At 27.4% G+C, this 19,989-nt stretch overlaps 2 protein-coding genes across 12 annotated transcripts in view; one reads left to right on the top strand and one right to left on the bottom strand.

Annotated features, from left to right (window-relative positions):
- Nucleotides 1-3,298, top strand: part of LOC145963546 (neural cell adhesion molecule 2) — a 130,216-nt gene extending 126,918 nt beyond the window's left edge. The window contains 2 exon segments of the mRNA XM_083085614.1: nt 976-1,309; nt 2,418-3,298. Coding sequence (XP_082941740.1) covers nt 976-1,309; nt 2,418-2,566 — 483 coding nt within the window. The 3' untranslated portion in view covers nt 2,567-3,298.
- The window catches only part of LOC145963548 (uncharacterized), a 162,151-nt gene extending 142,206 nt beyond the window's left edge, over nt 1-19,945 (bottom strand). For 7 of the 11 annotated variants that reach the window (XR_014436189.1, XR_014436191.1, XR_014436193.1 and 4 more), the window contains exons 1-2: nt 19,848-19,945; nt 9,421-9,516 (exon numbers count right to left, since the gene is read on the bottom strand). Coding sequence is in view for 3 of the 11 variants with exons in the window: in XM_083085616.1 (XP_082941742.1) it covers nt 9,421-9,451 (31 nt within the window). In the remaining 8 variants the exon portion in view is untranslated. Of the gene's footprint in view, nt 1-1,634; nt 1,868-5,921; nt 6,424-8,583; nt 8,671-9,420; nt 9,517-16,068; nt 16,466-19,847 lie in introns of those variants that run through there. The other 4 variants (XR_014436192.1, XR_014436190.1, XR_014436194.1 and 1 more) reach the window with 4 other exon arrangements.
- Nucleotides 19,946-19,989: the final 44 nt, after the last annotated feature.

Here is a 19,989-nt window from a genome sequence, read left to right as displayed (position 1 = left end):
AGAATAATTAAGAAACAAATTTTATCCAGAAATTATAACGATAATTTAATTGAATAAATATCTATTATTTTTATCGATTTTTATCGCATATAATTTCTTAAATAAATTTATTTTGTAATTTCTCTTCGGAAATTGTAGCATATTAAAGATTAATTTATTAATTTAAACTTAACAATTATCTTCAATTTGAAAATTCTAAGTTTGAAAACTTTAAAAATTTCTCGGAATGTATTTCAAATTGCCATTGGTGATTAAACTTAAGCATTTCAAATATAGAAATTGTTGTTAGTACTAGAATTAGAAAAAAAACAAGCATCCTTTTCTATAAAGATAATCAAATTTTAAATGTCAGCATGAATTATATCGACCAATGTTGCGATTTTTTTTGGCATGTAATTTGTATTATTTTTTCCCTATTGTTTAACTTTTGGAAAAATTTTTCATCCATTTTTCATCCAGAAAAATAACAAGTTAACAGGACAATCGCTATACATATCGACCTAGTTTATATTTATACGCAAATTTTTTTTATTGGCTGTGTGCATGAAACAGCTTATGTTTATCCGGCTCAACTAGTAGTGATAATCAATCGGGTCAGACAGTAGTAACATATCTCATATGTACGACTAATACTAACAGCATTTCTACGAAGCCTGTTAAACACTTCTTCTGATAATATAACTTATGACTATAATAAAATGCAAATAATAATAATTATGATTAATTATATAAATAATTGAAGTCTTAGATAAATATATAAAAATAATAAAAATAACAAATTAGATCATTAGAACATTATAGACAATTAGAACATTATAGAAAAAAAAAATCATATAAATTTTAAATAAAATTAAGAATTATCAAGATTTTATGTAAAGTTATAATAAAATTAGAAAAATTTAAAAGGAAAAATATGATGTATGAATTATTATATTTATATATTTCTACTAATAAAATGTTCTACTAATAAAATAGATACAAACGGTGCCAGTGCAGCAACGATTCGTACGGCTAAACATCACGGAAGCGTACTCTGTGATACCAGGTGGTCCGGATCTTCATGTGAAGCAGGGTTCCAGCCTGCGTTTGGAATGCCAGTTGATGGCAGCCGCGGAATCGCCCAGCTACGTATTCTGGTACCGCGAGACGCGTATGATAAACTATGATAACGAACCCGGCGTTAGATTTGAGATGAGGAGAAACGGCTCGGTACTCATCGTAGAGAAGGTGAAGCTTTCGCACGGCGCCAATTACACATGCACACCGAATAATGCCAGGCCGGCTCACATCATGATACATGTTATCGAGGGTAAGCAATTGTTGAGCGTGGGTATAGCATCACAAATTAATTCTCTCATTTCGATATTCAAACAATTTCGTCCGATCGGTTGGATCAAATCACTTGGACTATTCGGCATACATGATGATAATGATGTGTAATGCATGAAATATTATACTTACACATAAACATACATACACACAGCTTTCATATTATCATTTATATAATTATTTTAATTTAATTTATTATTAATAATGAGCATGAAAGAATATGAGTATTACTTTCTTAGATTTTTAGATATGAACACATATATAATCTGATGTATATGTTATAATCAAAATTTAAATCATGTAAAGATATGCACACATTTAATTTATGTTTATGCGATTCAATGCGACACGTATCGACAATGTTCTATCATTTCTCTTTACGGCCCGTCGATTTCATTGTATCCTCTTCCCATCGCGTCGGTCCAACCTTTCAAAAAATCTTTCTCGTTGATCATCGAGATTGCCGAGCACTACCTCCCTTTCTCTCTTCGAACCATTAAGGAGACGTTTATTTATGCTCCACGTATATGCGCGAAATCTGGATTCGGGTAAAAACAGACATTGTGTCAGAGTATAGAGGGCGAGTTTTATGGGCCGTAAAATTCGCCAACCGTCCTCAATCTCGAAGGATGGCTGTATATGAGGCCGGTCGCCCATTTTTTTTAGTCAACAGGGAGAGTTAACCTACTTCGGCTATTCAATCCCGGACGGGATCAACGGGCGACCATTCGGAGTTTTCCATGTTTTGAAAAAAAAATGTATATTTACGTAAAAATATAATTTTATAAGTTATGTAATATATATTGGCAAGAGAATTGTTTTGAATTCTTATTTATTTGTAAATTAAATATGCTCGAAATAATTTTAATTTTACATTATCTGCAATTATAAACGTGCATTTCGCAATTGTTAATTTTTCACTTAATATGTTTTCGAAAATCTTTATCAATATTTATGACATTTCCTTATCAGTAAAATTAATAGAATATGCTACTAAAATTAAGCTAAATATATCTAAAGCATTCTACATATCCAACCGTTTTTCTCTCGAATTTCATCTCATCAAATATTCTTATCTGTTTTTACAGAGGAAGAGAAACCGGCGGCCATGCACGGAGAAGACCAACGAAATTTCACTACAACTACGTGGAGTAACACCATATTGATTCTTACGGCTCTCCTAATTCTTCTAGATATAAGACGGTGCTTCCAGACTTTCATCTGCCATGCCACGTGATTAACATACACCGCTATTTTCGCGAAAGTTTCGCTATCAAAGGCAAACAAATTCGCATGAAACAAGCTTGAACATCTCGAATTTTTTTCGACGATTCGAAATATTACATTTGCGTATCAAAAATTATTCTTAACGCACATATCTTGCTTCTCGCGCGCTCAAGTTATTTGACTCTGACGATGAAATTCAAACGTCGCATCGCGAGGAAAAATATGACAAGTTCCGCTCGGGATCAAAGAAAAATCTATTTGCAAATAAACTTAAAGCGAGAGATTCAACTGCAGACAGTTTTCCGAGAGTCCCCGTATCCCCGGTGGTGAAATCTAAGAAGGACTGCAAAGTTTCACGTAACCATGTAACTTTCGTTTAAAGAAACGTCTTATCCAAGTGACACTACTTGATAGAAACTCCGCTTGAACTCGTAACGAGTGAATAATATCCGCGGAATGAGATTTGGTCGTCTTTCGACGTGGACGAATTTACTCGCAAACTTCGAGAACCAAGTTGCAGACCTGTGTCGTTGGACATCATAAACTCTCGCACATTGAAACAGATGATTTTTTCATAAAAGCTTGTCGTTTCTATTTATATCAAAGTCTTCAGAAACTAAATTCATTCGCGAAGTCATGCTCGCAAATTCTTTATTAAAAATTATCAATCTTTTCTTAAATGGAAAATATGTTTTATATTATAGAAAGAGAGAGAGAAAGAAAAACAATGAAAAAAATTCATATTTTTATGACTATAATAATAATTTAAACTAATGTCTAGCAATATGTATGTATATTTTTTTATAAAAGAGTCCTTAAAAATTTTAAATATAACATTTAAAATCTTCTTAGAAGTCTTCACACTTTGTAGAATATTCGCGAAATATATTACATCTCTGCGAATGAATTTAGCACTGAAATCTTGTCGCGCAGCAGACAACACTTCATCATCAGAATCACGTATTATTTACTCCTTATAACTTTCCAAGTTTCAAACAAGTAGTTTGATGCAAATGGGACATTGAGTTCTATAAACAAAAGTTGTGCTTGGTTCCGTTGATTCTACATAGTTGTTACTAATATTGACGATATAATTAATTTACAATCTAGGATTGTCCTGTTATAAATATCGCGTATAAGATGACAAAGATTGCTTGATTTTTTAGATTTTAAATATATAAAATTATTAAAAATTTATTATAAAAAGTATATAGTTATATTTAAAAATTACACAATTGAAATTACGTCCATAAATAAACAATCAGTTGATAGCTCAAATTAATCATCGATAGAAACAAAACTCTTATCAGCACAATTTATACTACCAAAAAAAATTGATTACTTTATTATAATATCTTTATATTTGTTGTATTTTATACAAGTATATCTATAATTGTGTATTATCAATTCAGGTTATTTTATTTTGTTACATGCGTTGATGGATTATACAATAGCGAAATTATGAAGTACAATTATGAAGTATTATAATTACGTGAAATCTTATAATTCTTTCTTAGCAACTTAAAATAATGTTCTAAATTATAAAGATGCAATAATTCGATTTACCTGTCATATATTTCTGATAAAAATTCAGAAAAATAGTTATTATAATAGTTATTATAAATAGTTATTATTATTTTACTAATATAAGAAGGACTATACACAATGATAAATATACACTATATAAAATTGTGAAGTATTATACTCACACAAAATCTCACAATTCTTTTTTGGCAACTTAAAATAACATTACAAACAATAAAAAATGCAATAATTCGAGTTTATAGTAACAACGATTTACCTATCGTATAATATTTCTAATAAAAATTCAGAAAATTTAAATAATTATTATTAATATAAGAAAAACTAATCTGATAATGAAATTGTGAGTGTGTAAAAGTTAAAATAATATTATGTGTTCAAATAAAAATTAATAATGTGAGAAAATATGAATAGTTATAATAATACACACACACGTATATGTATTAACTTTTTCTAAGTAAATATTTTAGGAATATATTGTTGTATATGCGAATAAGGAAAAGATTTAAAATAAGACTTTATAATAATGTTGTATACTATATGTTAATTTCATATAATCTTACAATTACAAGAATATGAAATGGATTATTAAAAACTTATGAGAAAGATAAATTATCAGATTAATAGTTGTCTAAGAAATATTATATAAATATAATTAAAATTTAATATAGCCATAAGACTAATCTTTATATTGATACTGATAATTATATATATATTATGTATGTTCGTAATATACACATTTCTCAAAAACATTTTCAATAACACTTTACTGAATTTGTATATATTAAATTAAAACATATATTTATTTAATTAAAATGTATAATTTAATAAAATATACTTATCTCTCAAATTATAAAAGTTATTACTTTTAATACTCACGATTTTTCGATTGTGTTAATAAAACTCTATATATGTAGATAAGATCAATTATTAAAAGTCATAAAAATATTATCGATCAATATGAAAATAGTAGCATTGCAAGAATAAATGAAATTATTTTAAATTTATAAAATGTGACAAATTAATTAACTTGAAACACACGCACATATGTCATAGAAGAATGTTGGAATATTTTAGCTATTTTTTTTTAATATTTTAAAATAGTAAACACATATTTTTAAAATGTAATTTTTTATATTGACGTTTGTATAAAAGATTTCATTAAAATGTCATAAATCATATTATTTTGTAGCAATTGAATAAAAATAAAAATATACATAAAATTAATATTATAGTAAGTTAAAAAATTGATTAAGAAAATCTATTGATAATATTTTGAAAAAAGGGGTAAATAAAAAGTAATAACTAATAAAATTATTAATTAAAATTAGTTATTTAAGAAATATAATTTGCATAGAAAAGAGAAAAAAAGGGAGAAAAAAAAACTTTATTTTCTTCGTTCCTTAAAGCTATTTAAACAATGGCATAGTAATTTCCGAGAGAATGGCAATCACTTAAACAATCTAACGCTCAGACAAAGTAATTCAACTTAAAATGCCTCGAATGTAATTTATCGATAAATTCCGAGATTCCGAGCGTCTACAAGTGAAAGCAAATTCAGGACTGTGATGATTGAAAGGAAAACTTCAAGCGGTTTTCTCATTTGTCAAATCGTAGTTGTTCGCATGAATTCGAACATTGCAACGAAATTATCTTAACAAAGAGAAAACAATAGATTGTATTGAGAAATGATAATGCTTCATTCGCATACATTTTGTACAATTGCAGAAATATGATAAAGAGATAAGTTTTTTATGCTAAAGAATTATTATTCAATGATAAATTAATTATAATATATTTTCTAACTGTTTGCATATAAATTGTTAAAAATTTTAATTGTTAGATATTATATTATAATTAATCGTTGTGATGTATTTTAGATGTATGTCATATACAGGACGACCGATAAATTTTAATTACTCGTTAACTTATAATTATATATTGTAACACGCAATTACATCGCTAAAGAGTTGTTGAATTCAGATTTATTTGATTCGTGCCAGAGTTTCCAGTTAATTTCGCTAATTAAGGATATATTACGCGTCCATGAAGCGTTAGCGTAATTACAGTCACATGACAATTACATTTTCGACTTAAGCTGCTTCCGTGGTTTCATCAACGCGAGAGGCGCTAAATATGTCAAACTGTCATGACTGTTTTAATACCACGATATAATATCGCTTTATCTCTATAAAGTCTGTTTGACGAATTTACGAGATAAATCATCGCATGTCATAGTGGTACAAACCGAGGCATCTCGTGAAGCGGAATAATAATCCTCTTCGATTGATGTACAATGAAGCCATTCACAGGATTGAACACGCTCTATCACAGTACACAAAGTGTTTAATAATTGTCGATCAACACCACAAGATGTGATTCATACACAACGTTAATAGTTTCGGACATACTCAATTGAAAACACAAGAATTCATGAGTGTTTACATTATAATTTCAACATTTGCAAATTGTGCGATACTTGATTCTCTTCTGATTCCGCTGAAGATCAATTACTAAAAACCGAATTTTGATCATATAACATTATATTACCAATTGCGAAAAATCTTAAATTTTAATAATCACATGAAGCTGCAACGATACATTCACTTAACATAAAACCAAATTTTTATTTACAAATAATTGCCAACTTGAATTGCGCGTATTTTAACGATGTTAAATTATTTTATAAATCATAATTATAGATTTTTCACAATTCTTATTTCTTCTTGCCAAATTAATTCGCCTTTGCAACATTCATATTTGATAGCAGCTAATATACACATAATAGCTAATATGTAATAGCTGAGAGATGAGGGTTAAGAATAAATTGATACATGCGATTCTATCGATCCAATTAATCTGTTAAAGTTATTTATAATTTTTTTCATAGCAAATGTAAATTAGCAATTGGTAATTAATGCTGTTAATGATCTGCCTGATAAATACATGTCAAAAGAACGACACGTAAAATTACCTTATTTTTTGCGTAATTAATTCGCGAAGAATATAATTTTCTACGGTTCGGCAAAAAGCCATTGTTGCAGAAAATACTAATCGTCGACTCAGTCATCCGATAAGTCTCAGTCGTACTGTGTTCAAATTGTCGAGAGATTTCAGAAAATTAAATTCTCGTTTAAACGCATCCCCAAAGCGAGTGACTCGAGAATAGTTTGTCTTTTAGATCTTGTTGATAGCAGTTTTCTCTTGTACTATATATACGCGACTATTTTCTTATTTAAATTAACGACTTTAATTACGTAGCGTCCAATCGCAAGATAACACTATTGTATGTATAAAAGACTTGCAATTGATCTCTATCTCTAACTGTGCTCTATCTTTCTCTCTTTTTCTTCTCTCTTTTCTTTTCTTTTCTTTTCATACACGTGATATGAATCTATATAGTCAACAATCTATTAGTCAAACATCTATTAGTCAACAAAAAAATAATCTGTTGTTTTATAGAACAAACAAAAATTTGAAATTGGAATATGTCGTAGTTATTTTATATAACTACGAAGATGCTACTACGAAAATTGTTTCTTAAGAATTTTTCATATTATTTTATAACGAAATTTTTGTGTTAGTGATTATATATAAATATAATAGAAATATAAATAATATCTCTCTCCTTCTTTGAAAAATGCATGGAAAATGTAAAATAATTAACGAACGATACATATATGCTGCAAAAGAAGTATTCTTTAAAACTTATATTCTTCTTTTAATGCGTTATATATATTAAATATATTTTATTTTTTATATGAAAAAGTGCATCTCTCTCGATGCAAAGATACAAGTAAATAATATAAAATATTATTATAACATTAGCATATTAAAAGAGAAATCAAGAGAAGAAATATATCAATTAAATACACACACATAAATATATTCAAATGAAATCTATTCTTACAGAAAATATTTAAAGGATCATTAAAAAATATATATAATCGACCAAAACTAGCCAAAATTCTTGTTTATTTATTAAAAATTACGACGTTTCGACCATATGGTTGTGGTCCTTTTCAAGTATACACTGGAATATTGAAATCGATAATTAGATTTTTTGATTTTTTGACGGTTTGAATAAAAACAGCAATAGACATAAATTGACTGTGAACAATTTGAGTACATACGGTTCAGATAAAAGAGTATAACAATGTAAATCTTAATCTATTGCTGTTTTTATTCAAACTGTCAAAAAATCAAAAAATCTAATTATCGATTTCAATATTTCAGTGTATACTTGAAAGGGACCACAACCACATGGTCGAAACGTCGTAATTTTTAATAAATAAACAAGAATTTTGGCTAGTTTTGGTCGATTATATATATTTTTTAATAATCCTTTGATTATTCTACTAGCGATATTAAGATAACTTAAGAGAAAATACTTATCTTTTAAATTTCTACCAACAAAAACACTTACTTTGCTACATTGAAAATAGCGATAATGGATAAAAACGCTTTTCATATCCAGCGCCCCATTTTCCAAATTACGAAACATACGAAGCAGGTATCTCTATCCTTTTCAATTACGCGATGATAATCCCGACTGATCTTTTCAGTTTTCCCCTTATTTAAAAGCACGGTAAACAAAACGTTTCTTTCATCTATTTACTTAGCCCTATTAGATATTAAGCTCAAAATAAGCACTATTTTTATTATAAAAATGAATAATATTTTAATCAAAATAAACTTACAAATAATAAATTATTGGTCAATTATCAATAATAAATGTTAGTGTAATCCAATTCTTATGCCACGAAATATTAATACGTATTTAATATTACAGCAAAATAAAAATAGTAATATCAATATCAATATTAACATTATATTAATCAGATCAAATAAAAAAAAAACAATTTTATATTGTTAGTGAATATATTGGAATTATTATAATTGAAAAATATTACAAAAAATTCATATAAAATTCTTCGCGAAATGACGCAAATATTTTTCTATCAATTTTAAAAATAATATATATGCAATTATTTTGTGTATATACTTTCTATTTACTTTCAATTAACTTTTGATATAATAACTCTTATATACTTTCTAAATAATATCAAGCAATTTAAAAAAACTTTTGTTATTGCGAAGGATAAAATCGATGTTAAGTAATAATATAGCTTTAAAATGCTTTTTTTAATCTTTTAATTTCATAAAGAATCTGTTAAAATCATTTTAAATCGCGTAGCTAATACTATTAGCCATACGACAGACATTCCGATAAATGCGGATAGCCACAATTTGACGGAACAGTGCGAATCACTATTGTCCGATAATAATAGAATCTCAGGTGATTAAATAAATGTCACTTACTTTCATTTCGAGATTTCTCTTTCTCCTCCATGACCAAGATTTCACTTATCGTAAATTCACCTATCGCTGGACTCTTTCATCATTGCAAGTGATTCACTGAAATAAAAATCACAATCAAATACATTAATTTGATAAATATTTAAAAAAATGAGATTTGTAAAAAGAAAGCAAAATTATATATTTTCTAAAAAGAAATAAAAATCTCTTTTAAATTTTAAATTTGACTACTTATTTTCATTTATTAATTAATAGTCTGACGAAAATAAAATTAAATCGCGGAATCTTACAATGTGTTTACATTGACTTATTATTATATTTATACTTATATTATATTTATATTCGCGTAAGATTTCCTTATGTAATTTAAAATCAAAATTTATCTAATTTCTCGAATCATTAATTTTTGAAAATTTAAACATCATTTTCCTAATTTCAAAGATACTTATTGTTAGACACTTATTTCTTCTAATTAAATTAATTTTTTCAAAATTAAATTTTATGCATTTCCTCTCCAAAATTAGCTTCAGCAATTGAATCTATTTATTATTGAAAATGGAATATTTTGAACTTTCATAAAATATTGTATATATTTTTTGCGTAAAGGATGCAAGACACACTAAAATATGCACAATCTTAAACAATGATAAGTCCTGCAAACAAAGTAATATATCTCGTCGACGAAAGTGGACATAAAAAAAGCTTTTTTATTTTTTATTTTTACGCAAAAGCTTGAAGATACTAAATTGTTGGGCTCTATTAGTACGATACAAGTGCGTGCGCGTTTAATTGAAACAGGCTTTAGTACAATGGTGTCTGCGCGCTTAACTTAATTGAAAAGCTATGCGACCCGAGAAGTAGTTCGTGCATTCGAGAATAATAAACGAATACGTAGATGTGCAAATGTTCGAGTTCTCGCTCTCGATATGAATACACTTATGGTAAAAACTGCTTTGTGTGTACCCATAAAACAACCCCTTGTCGACGAATTTAATCCCCCTTCTAGCTCGTTCATTCTAACTGTCCTTTCGCACAAGCACGAAATACAATGCATTTGAAAAAGAAAAGTCTAGTTTTCATTTTATGATAAAAATTTTTTATTTTCATCAAAGATAATTCTGATAAAATAATTGGTCATGTTATATTTAAAAATTAAATAAAATTAAATATATTATGTCTTTTTATAAGATTCTATATCTCATCGAATCATATAAAAAAATGCTACAAAATTTTAATTAAAAGATATAAATCATATAATTCTCCGAAAAAAATTTTCACGTTAGCATAGATTGGATTACTCATAAAGTAACACAAATTATCCTGAAAAATCGAAATAGCTCGAGGGGCAAGCATGAAAGTAGTGTCGTTGGCGGAAGCGAATGTCTGCGCGTGCGAAAGAGTAGTAATGAGCAAAGGTTTTGTGGTGGCAAAGAGCAGCAAAAGGGGGATGCAGGAAGAGGAAGCTTGTTAACGCTCGAACCGAAAACCACAGCCAGCGTAACCCGGTTACGATATTAACAAGCGTTTCAGCTAATTATCGCGAAGTTATAGAGTAAAATGCGGCCGCATCGAGGGTCGCGATGCGCTTCAATCGATAGTCGCCAATCTCGGAAATGGATTTCATCCGGTTGTTCGAGATGGTTATATCCGATAGATATCGACACTCGTGCATCTCTCTCTTTCTCTCTCTCGTGCATCTCTCTCTCTTTCTCTCTCTCTCTTGCACTCTCTCTCTGTTTCTTTTTTTCTCTCTGTCGCATCTCTATGTGTAATCTCTCCTTTCTCCTTCCTACCTCTCTTTTGCCAAGTTTTTTATTCTTTTCTATTTGTCCGATGCCGACGAGCACAAGCCATCTCTCGCCTCTCTGAATGTTCGCCGCTTGGCTGATTATTGGTTTTACATTACGTCGATAATATCTGACTGGCATCGCTACATTCACCTTCCTCTCTGGGATCTTTCTTCACAGTGTGTTTTTATTCAAGCCTTTTCCTCGGAGTATTCTAATGAGAAAAATTTCCTCCCGGAAATATGTGCGTGTGTATCCTCTCATACAATATGTAAACCAAGTGATCGATCACTTCGTTTTCATTTAGCGTTCTTTAAATAACATCTTTTAGCTTTTCATGTTTCAAAAAATATTTACTTCGCTAAAAAAATTATATAATCTAAAAATTTATTTTCTGCAAAATAATTTTATTTTCAAAAGTTTCGACGTCGATCTTACTATCAAGTTTATCTCGTAAAGTATTTTACATAAATACATTTAGAAGGAAAAAATATGTTAAAAAAGAAAATATACACTCTCTCTCTCTCTTTTTCTTTTTGTCTCATATACATATAAAATTTATCAATTTCGGTTGAGAGCAAAACGACAACTTGTCTTATCTCCACCTCTCTTCTGGCTACCTTATGCCTTCCTTATCCTTAAATCTTGACTGTCCAATTTGAATTTTTCGCCAAAAATCAGGCTTTTACCATAATCAAAATTTGTGAAAGACTTATCTCAAAGATTTACGGTCATGCCAATCTCTCGGCGACATAACGAGCATAAAACACGACCGTGCTCATTAGTTTTGATGCGCCGCCCGGTACCTGCCAGCTACGTCGTCCTTCGTCCTTCATTTCCCCAGCGCCGTTCGTCGTTCCTCTTCGTTCTGCTCTGTCTCCATCAGCGACGACACGCCGAAGTGCTTTATTTCCCGTGGGCCGTCCAGAGAATGGAAGCCCAGCCGAGCCCGACAGGAAAGGCAACACAACACGCAGCTATTGTTTCTACAGTACGTATACATGTGTGGGCACGAAATGACAGAGGACGTGTGATTCAAGATATCGATTTCGAGTTTCATGTTAGTACGCTAATAGAGAAATAATCAATTACGTAATTTATTGACAAATTTATTCTAAAAATTTTCTAATCAAATTTTGCAAAATATTTATTTATGCAATTATTTATTTATGCAAATATTTATTAATGCATATTACGTAATTAAAAAAATGATTTTTTACAACATTTTTGTATATACTAAAATATAAGTAACAGTTTAAATTGGATTATATGTAAATTATATTAAATTGGATTATATACATTTAACATTTAATTGCAAATTTAATATCGTAGAGATACTGAATAAATAATTATAAAAATAAAATATCACATATATAACTTGTATAAATCACATAGAAAGAAAATTCTAAAAAATTTATGCGTATTTATTATCTGAAAAAGGTAAACATTTTATAATTAATAATAAATATTTATACTGCATCTTCTCACAAAATCAATTTAAATAATATTGTTAGAAATGACTTTAGTAATTATTATTGCTAAAAGATTCGACTATCGTATTAAAATGTTTTGCGAAATTTCTATTAAATCACGTTTTCTGTGAAATTTCATGCTCGCTTGGGAAAGCGGATGAAAATAAATAAAACGCATAATCGATGAAAGAAATCAATGACCCTATAACGCATAACTAGAATCGTATCTAAGAAACTATCGCATTAAAACTACGCGTTAGTATACGAATAAGAGAAATTAAAAAAAACTAGACAAAATTTGAAATATATTCTAATAAAAATGTTTTCTAAATAAAAAATATAATCATAAAATAGTTAAAAGTAGTAATAATTTTTTATTAGTAATCTTATAAAATTATTACAAGAGGATTAATGATTTGTAATTGGGCACTTGGCTAATTGGACTTCAATTTTTCGATAAAATATATCGTTGAAAGCTTTTCATCCTAATTTATAATACAACATTTTATTTACAATCCGGTAATGCACTTCATAGATTCCCGATTGATGGATTGTCAGACTATAAGCATGAACACGTAGTAATACATAATTTGATGTATAGGTCCGCACTTGATAATCGATATGGATATTTCGACTACAGCATATTTATAAGGCTATTAATTTCTTTCGCGTACATTAACTCCTCGATTATCTTAAATAATTATACTAAAATGTAACTAAAATGTATATTTTGATATATTTAATCTCTCATTATTTTTCACTCAGTAATTTTCATTCTTTGGCTCATGTTTTCTAAGATTTTCAATTTATAGCAGAAAATAGATATAATATCTATAATTGAAACATATAACATTTTCGAAGGATACAATAAATAATTAATCACAATAATTGATTAATCTTTCCTAATCTATCTTTCTTTTTTAATTTCATTCCTAATAGAAATTGCTCTATTCATGATATTTGACAAGTTTCATCACGATACGCATCACGTTGAGCTTAGAAGCCATTATCGATGATTTATTCAACCTCAAAGCGCCTGACCGTGCATTAGTCGCTTAATCGTCCATTAATTCATCTGTATGTGAGTCAACCGATCTATAATGAAATTTCTAAACATTCCGCGGTAAACCATATTTTGATTTTAAATAAATTCAGATATAAGCAGATAGTATCAGTGATCCAATATGAAAAGGAAGTAGAACGTAGAACGAATATGTACGTGTCCGCGTTTCAAACAGGCGCAGCAAGTCGAAGACGAAAAGGTTTAGGATGAAGTGGCAAGGACACGAGGATGAAGAGTCATGAATATCGGTTTCCAATATAGCTCCCAAGATATCAACGGGCGTTAATTTCAAATATTTTCGATACTCTGCTTCGCTTCGACTTTCTGCTTCCTCTTCAACGAGATTAAAAATTCCGATACGCTTGTGTACTTTAGAGTCACGTCATATAATTAGTAAATAATTTTAATTTTCAGTAAATGCATATGTATATAGATATCATTCATAGTAATCATACTAATAATTGACAGCTATCATTTGAAACTTGAAGTTTATGTGAAAAACATAAGTAATATATGAAATCTGATATTTAAGATTGAGTTAAAGATTATAAAACGCTTTGATATTATGGCGACTTCTTTCAAAATCGCATAGTTAATATAATTTCGATTTGATAAAGATATTGCAATCGATATGTAAAGCAAAACAAATCACACAATATATATATGTAAATTAGAACAAATTAAAAAAATATGTATTTAAATTCTAGATTATCATCGGACTTACTCCGTTATTCTTTTTCACCAACGAATTTTGCGTTCTTTCTTAAGAAAAATTTAAATCGAGTCAACGCATTGTAATCAATTCATTCAAAAGGCGCTGATATATAATAATACTCTTTTATTATATTATTATTATTATATTATTTAGTGATAAATATATCGCAATTTCATATTTCTATTTCTATTTAGTAACATGTTTAGACAAGGTTACAACATTAAATTTTCCTAAGAGCAGAAAAGCTCTTAGGAAAATATAATAAAAGTCATTAATATTTTTTCTGCCTAGGATTTTAAATATTTTAAGCAGCTATTTTTACGTGATTTTATTAAGTGTTTAGATATAATATGAAAAAGAAAGAGAGAGATTATTATAATAGAAAAATTTCTATAAAGTATTATTTAGTTTCTAATATTTTTTATATATACTACTAGTTCTCATATTCCGTCACCAAATCGTACGAAATAAAATCAATTGATTATATAACATAATATTGTCGATTGTGTTGCATAATGATAAGTTTTAATACTAAAAGAGCTGATAACAAAACATAAACTACAAATTTTTTTATCTACTTTTGATCGATATATCAATATTAATTTTGTTCTATTGAACTAATCCAAAATGTCGAAAACATTTATTGCAAGAAACGGTGCTAAAATTCAACTATCGACTTATCTTTTTCGCTTATATTCTTTTTTGGAAACATAAATTCGCTCGCATTATAACGTTTGCAATTGTAAATGTAACATAATTTAGTACATTTATATTTATATCTCATTTTTTCAGATTTATTTGTAAAATTGCATTTTAAGAGTGCATTTTCTCACTCCTCGTTATCTTCATTCATTTGTTCAATCATTTTCTCGAATATTCTCTTTTGACCGAATATTTCTATCATATTGTTCCATGCTTAAACTAAATAATAATATCATTTCTAATAATAAGCATATATATTTGTAAAAAAAATGAAGCCACTTTTGTATATGTTGAAAATGTATATAAAATTCACCGCATAAAAACATCATTCTACAGAAGCTCTTATGTAAATCAAAATGGTTGGAGCAAATTTTTTACGTGGCTTAAATTCTTGTGGATTCTCTATCGCTATAATTTTAATTCTTGACATATATGAAAATTTTGCAGCAAGGATGCCTGCCATAAAGAGAGTTAGATTGTCGCATAATAGAATAAAAAAGATGTAAGTCAGAAGTAAAATATTATTAACAAAAATCTTTCTATTTTTCTAATTAATATTAATAAAAAATAAATGTACAATTAATAAATTACAATATACATTGAATTGACAAAGCACTGACAATAAGTAATTTAATTTACCTTTGAATAGTTGCATACGAGAAAAAGAAAGAACTAGACTATTTAAATTGTTTCTATAATCAATATTTGATAAATAAATAAATATACAGAGCAATTCAATTAAATCAAAAGCAAGTCCATATATAAAAGAGTTTAAAAAAATAAATATCTTAACTTATATATAGAGACTCGAATTTTTTAAATAGATCTATACAACATAAAACATGAACCATTTAAAGAAATAAGATAAATTTTGATAGATAATCAATTTTATAAATAATGTTATAATTTTACAAATAATGTTGGTTTTTCACTTGATTGTTTTCCTTTTTCACAACATGATGCAATTCCACTTGATATCTGTTCATTCCTCAATGTAGCTTTCACTCTTGTATTGCAATCGTGTCTAATTGCATCGTGCGCAACCAGTTTATTCAATGCAGGAGATGTTACTCTTGGAACCCCAAACAAGTCAGAGCAGACAAAGTAATTAGTTAAAGATGGTAATTTGATGGAGAATATTCAGTTCACTGGATTGTTTGGATTATCGACTGATTGTAAATGAATTGCATCTAAAGCCCTGACATATAGACAGGCTTCATGCACGATGCGCAAAGCGTAGTTGAAATATCAGTCGTATTAACCTAATTTACCAATAACGCTAAGCAAACGGTAATCAGCGATGTCAGTATCCAAAGTTAATTTTCACGATATCGATAAATTGCAAGACTCAGTTATTTTATAGATATGTGAAGTACAGTCATGCTATTATGAAATTTTTGTTAATCAAATAAAAAAAATTTTCAATTTAATAAAGAAAATCTTAATATATAAGATATATATTAAATTATTTATTTATTATTGAAAATAGAAAATTATAGGAAAAATAATTACTTTCAGTGACTTATTGACATTCACAGATTAAAATTTAATAATTACGATTATCAGTCAATATTTTTTAATCTGTGAATGTCAATAAGTCGCTGAAAGTAATTATTTTTACTATAATTTTCTATTTTCAATAATAAATAAATAATTTAATATATATCTTATATATTAAGATTTTCTTTATTAAAATTTAATTAAACACATAGTAAATTTTACTTGCTAATGCTATTTGTAAAATCATAAATCAAAAAAATTATCAATTGCAAAGCATCTTACATAAAAAACATTAATCCCAAGGTGATTAAAATATCCAAAATAAGAACATAATAATATAAGTTCTGACATTAACAATTCTATAAAACAATCTATATAATTCGTATAATTTAGTCTCTATCTCCTTTTCATTTATGAGACAATAAATTTTATTTCTTATATTCCTTGATTAAACAATAATGAAGATAATATCTTGACTGGAATGCGAATAATTTCTCGAGAGGTCACGTGCTCATAGTTGAGATTAATTTCCCATGAGGTTGTATATCCTGCTCCCATGGTAATAGATTAGCTCCCATCTCCAATAAGATGACACTGATCGGATATACAATCACGTCACCATAATTTTCGTTAATGATAACTATATTAACGGATTACGCCAATACAATGGGATTCGACCTATGTAACTGGACATGCTATGTATATGCATCTATTTAGACGATCCATTCTATGCGATATGCTACATTGTATACGAGATATAAAATATGAAAAATATGTACAATAAATACGCGACCCATTTGATATTTTTTCTGTGGTTTAAAACATTTTCATCTCTTTTTTATTTTTTTTGGTATACTACTTTTTTTTAAAACTATTATTTGATATCATGCAATTGTTTTTAATGCAGCATTATATTTTAGAAATTATACTTCATGCAATTCTGCTTTTATGCTAGATATTTTTTATGTAACAATAAATATAAAAAAATATTGCACATGTAATATAAATAAAACTGTTCTCTATCTTTTAAATAAAAATGTCTATGAATATATGCATATAATATTTTACATATATCCACACACACACATATACATTAATAATAATTGCTATCACATAAAATAAAAACTAATTTTTTTTAAATGAATTTTTTTATTTTTGAATGAATGAATTTATTTTTTTTAAATGAATCTATTTTCGTTTCTTATAGGATTATAATTTTGTATAGAGTATATAGAATTATTTGTAATTTTCTATTTTTTCCAATTCTTTTCTCTCTTTCTCACTAATTGTAACAAATGCATGCTATAATTTGCGATTTGCGTAAAAATGTTATGCTATTAGTACATAATAAAATAAAGAGCAAATAATTTTAAAATAATTTATATAATATATTTTCTGATTTATTTAGACTAATCACTAGTGTTGGATTTTATCGAGAAAGCCAGTCTGATTTCTATTATCTTTCTTTTGAGGAAAATATTCCGTTCTTGAAATGAAACTTTTATCTTTGTATATCTACAATCTAGAAATTTCAGTAAAGTGTTTGAAATCAATTCACGATTTTCATAACTTTTAGCAAAGCAGAGAAGACGCGCGAGATATCTGCAAACTAAAGCTGAAGAATAAGGCAGTTGAAGGAAGTAAAGAGGTTGAGCGAAAAGAAGGGAATGCGTTCGGGGAGAGCGATATACAATGTGCCTTCAAATCAGAGTTAAGATATGCAAAGGAGAAGTTTTAAAGATGTGCATACGGAAGCAGTCGATAAATAATGTGGTAAAGAAGGTGAATCTCTGCCAACAAACCAGCACTTACTAAAAATCCAAACGATGGAAAAACTTTCGAAGATAAAGATTTTTTGCAACATAAAAAAACTTTCCCATAGTTGACAAAAAGAATACGAAAAAATATCAGCATATTACAAATTAAATAAAATGTAAAAGAGTCTTAACATTTGAAATTCGACATATATATAATGATACCAATCATTTTATTTTTTAATAAAATGAAATATACACATGAAAATTCCCAATTTCCTAATATTTTTATATTAAAATATTTGTTCACTCTTTTTTAATAATTTCTCTAATTTTAAAAGATTAAAAAGAATAAGTGATATTATATATATATATATATATATATATATATATATATATATATATATATATATCTTTCTATATATTTAAATTCTGAAAAAATTATCCTTTGAAAGAATTAACATATAAGATCTATGTATAATATATAGCATTTTATATACGTGTGTGTGATATGTATGTGATTTTTAGAAAATGCACACATAAAAAATAAAAAAACTCTTTTTAAATAAATATTTCTATTTGTACAATGATCTCCTATATTTCTATTTGTATAATGATTTTTTATATGATAAATTTACTTGCACAAATTGTAAAAAATGATTTCTCTTTGAACAAATTGCGAATTGTAAAAAAAAATATATAACGTAGCATTTAATCTTCTTTTAAAGTTTTATACAAATAATCTCTCAAGCTGCACAGCTAATTATTTTAAAGCACAATACTGAAGAATTTTCTTCAAGTGATCTAGTAGTTATGGAAGAATAAATTATATTAAATTGATTTGTTTTGTCAACAAACAGAGTTTTATGAAAATATATTTTTATCATTTATCAAAAGACAGAATAACAAGGCAACAAGGACAAATAATTGATAGTTAGTATCAGTAGAAAGAAAAATTGATTGATATTAATTAATATCAGTACATCTATAAATAGTAATAATTATCATATTTAGTATTTCTTTGCATTATATATAATTATAATAATGTTTTGTTTTCTTTTTAATACAAAAAAAATATATATATAATTGTATATATAATTATTTATATTAATTATTTATAATTTATATAATATAAATATTGAGAGAGAAAAATAATAATAAATGATACATAACTATCAACGAGAGAAGCCGGGTAACCCAAATTTCAAAAGTTTCATTTTAAGCAATTAGATAACAATTGATAATAAAATATCTTCTAACAAAAAATTATTTAGATCTTTCTACCATCTTAAAATAGGCTTTTAGACAAGATGGCTATATTCAATTGACTATGATATTTTGGCTACTCATTTCAACGTTTCGAATGAAATATGTATCGATTATTATCACGTTGTTATAAATTGATAGCAAAGGATGCTTGATATTTAATATTCTTACCTTGTACTTATTATTATTAGCCCACACACGGATCACTTTTACTCCCCCTCACTCACTTATCACTGTCCATTTTCACGATCTTCACTATCGAGTTTTCACTTGTTTTTGGTAATAACATTTTATTAAACATATCACCAACAAA

The sequence above is a fragment of the Camponotus vicinus genome, unplaced genomic scaffold, assembly GCF_025532165.1.
Source record: "Camponotus vicinus isolate PSW18456_S1 unplaced genomic scaffold, iyCamVici1.0 SCAF_12, whole genome shotgun sequence".
NCBI classification, from domain to species: Eukaryota; Metazoa; Arthropoda; class Insecta; order Hymenoptera; family Formicidae; genus Camponotus; species Camponotus vicinus.
The sequence above is the reverse complement of the archived record's forward strand: the minus strand, read 5'-3'. Positions and strand labels throughout refer to the sequence as shown.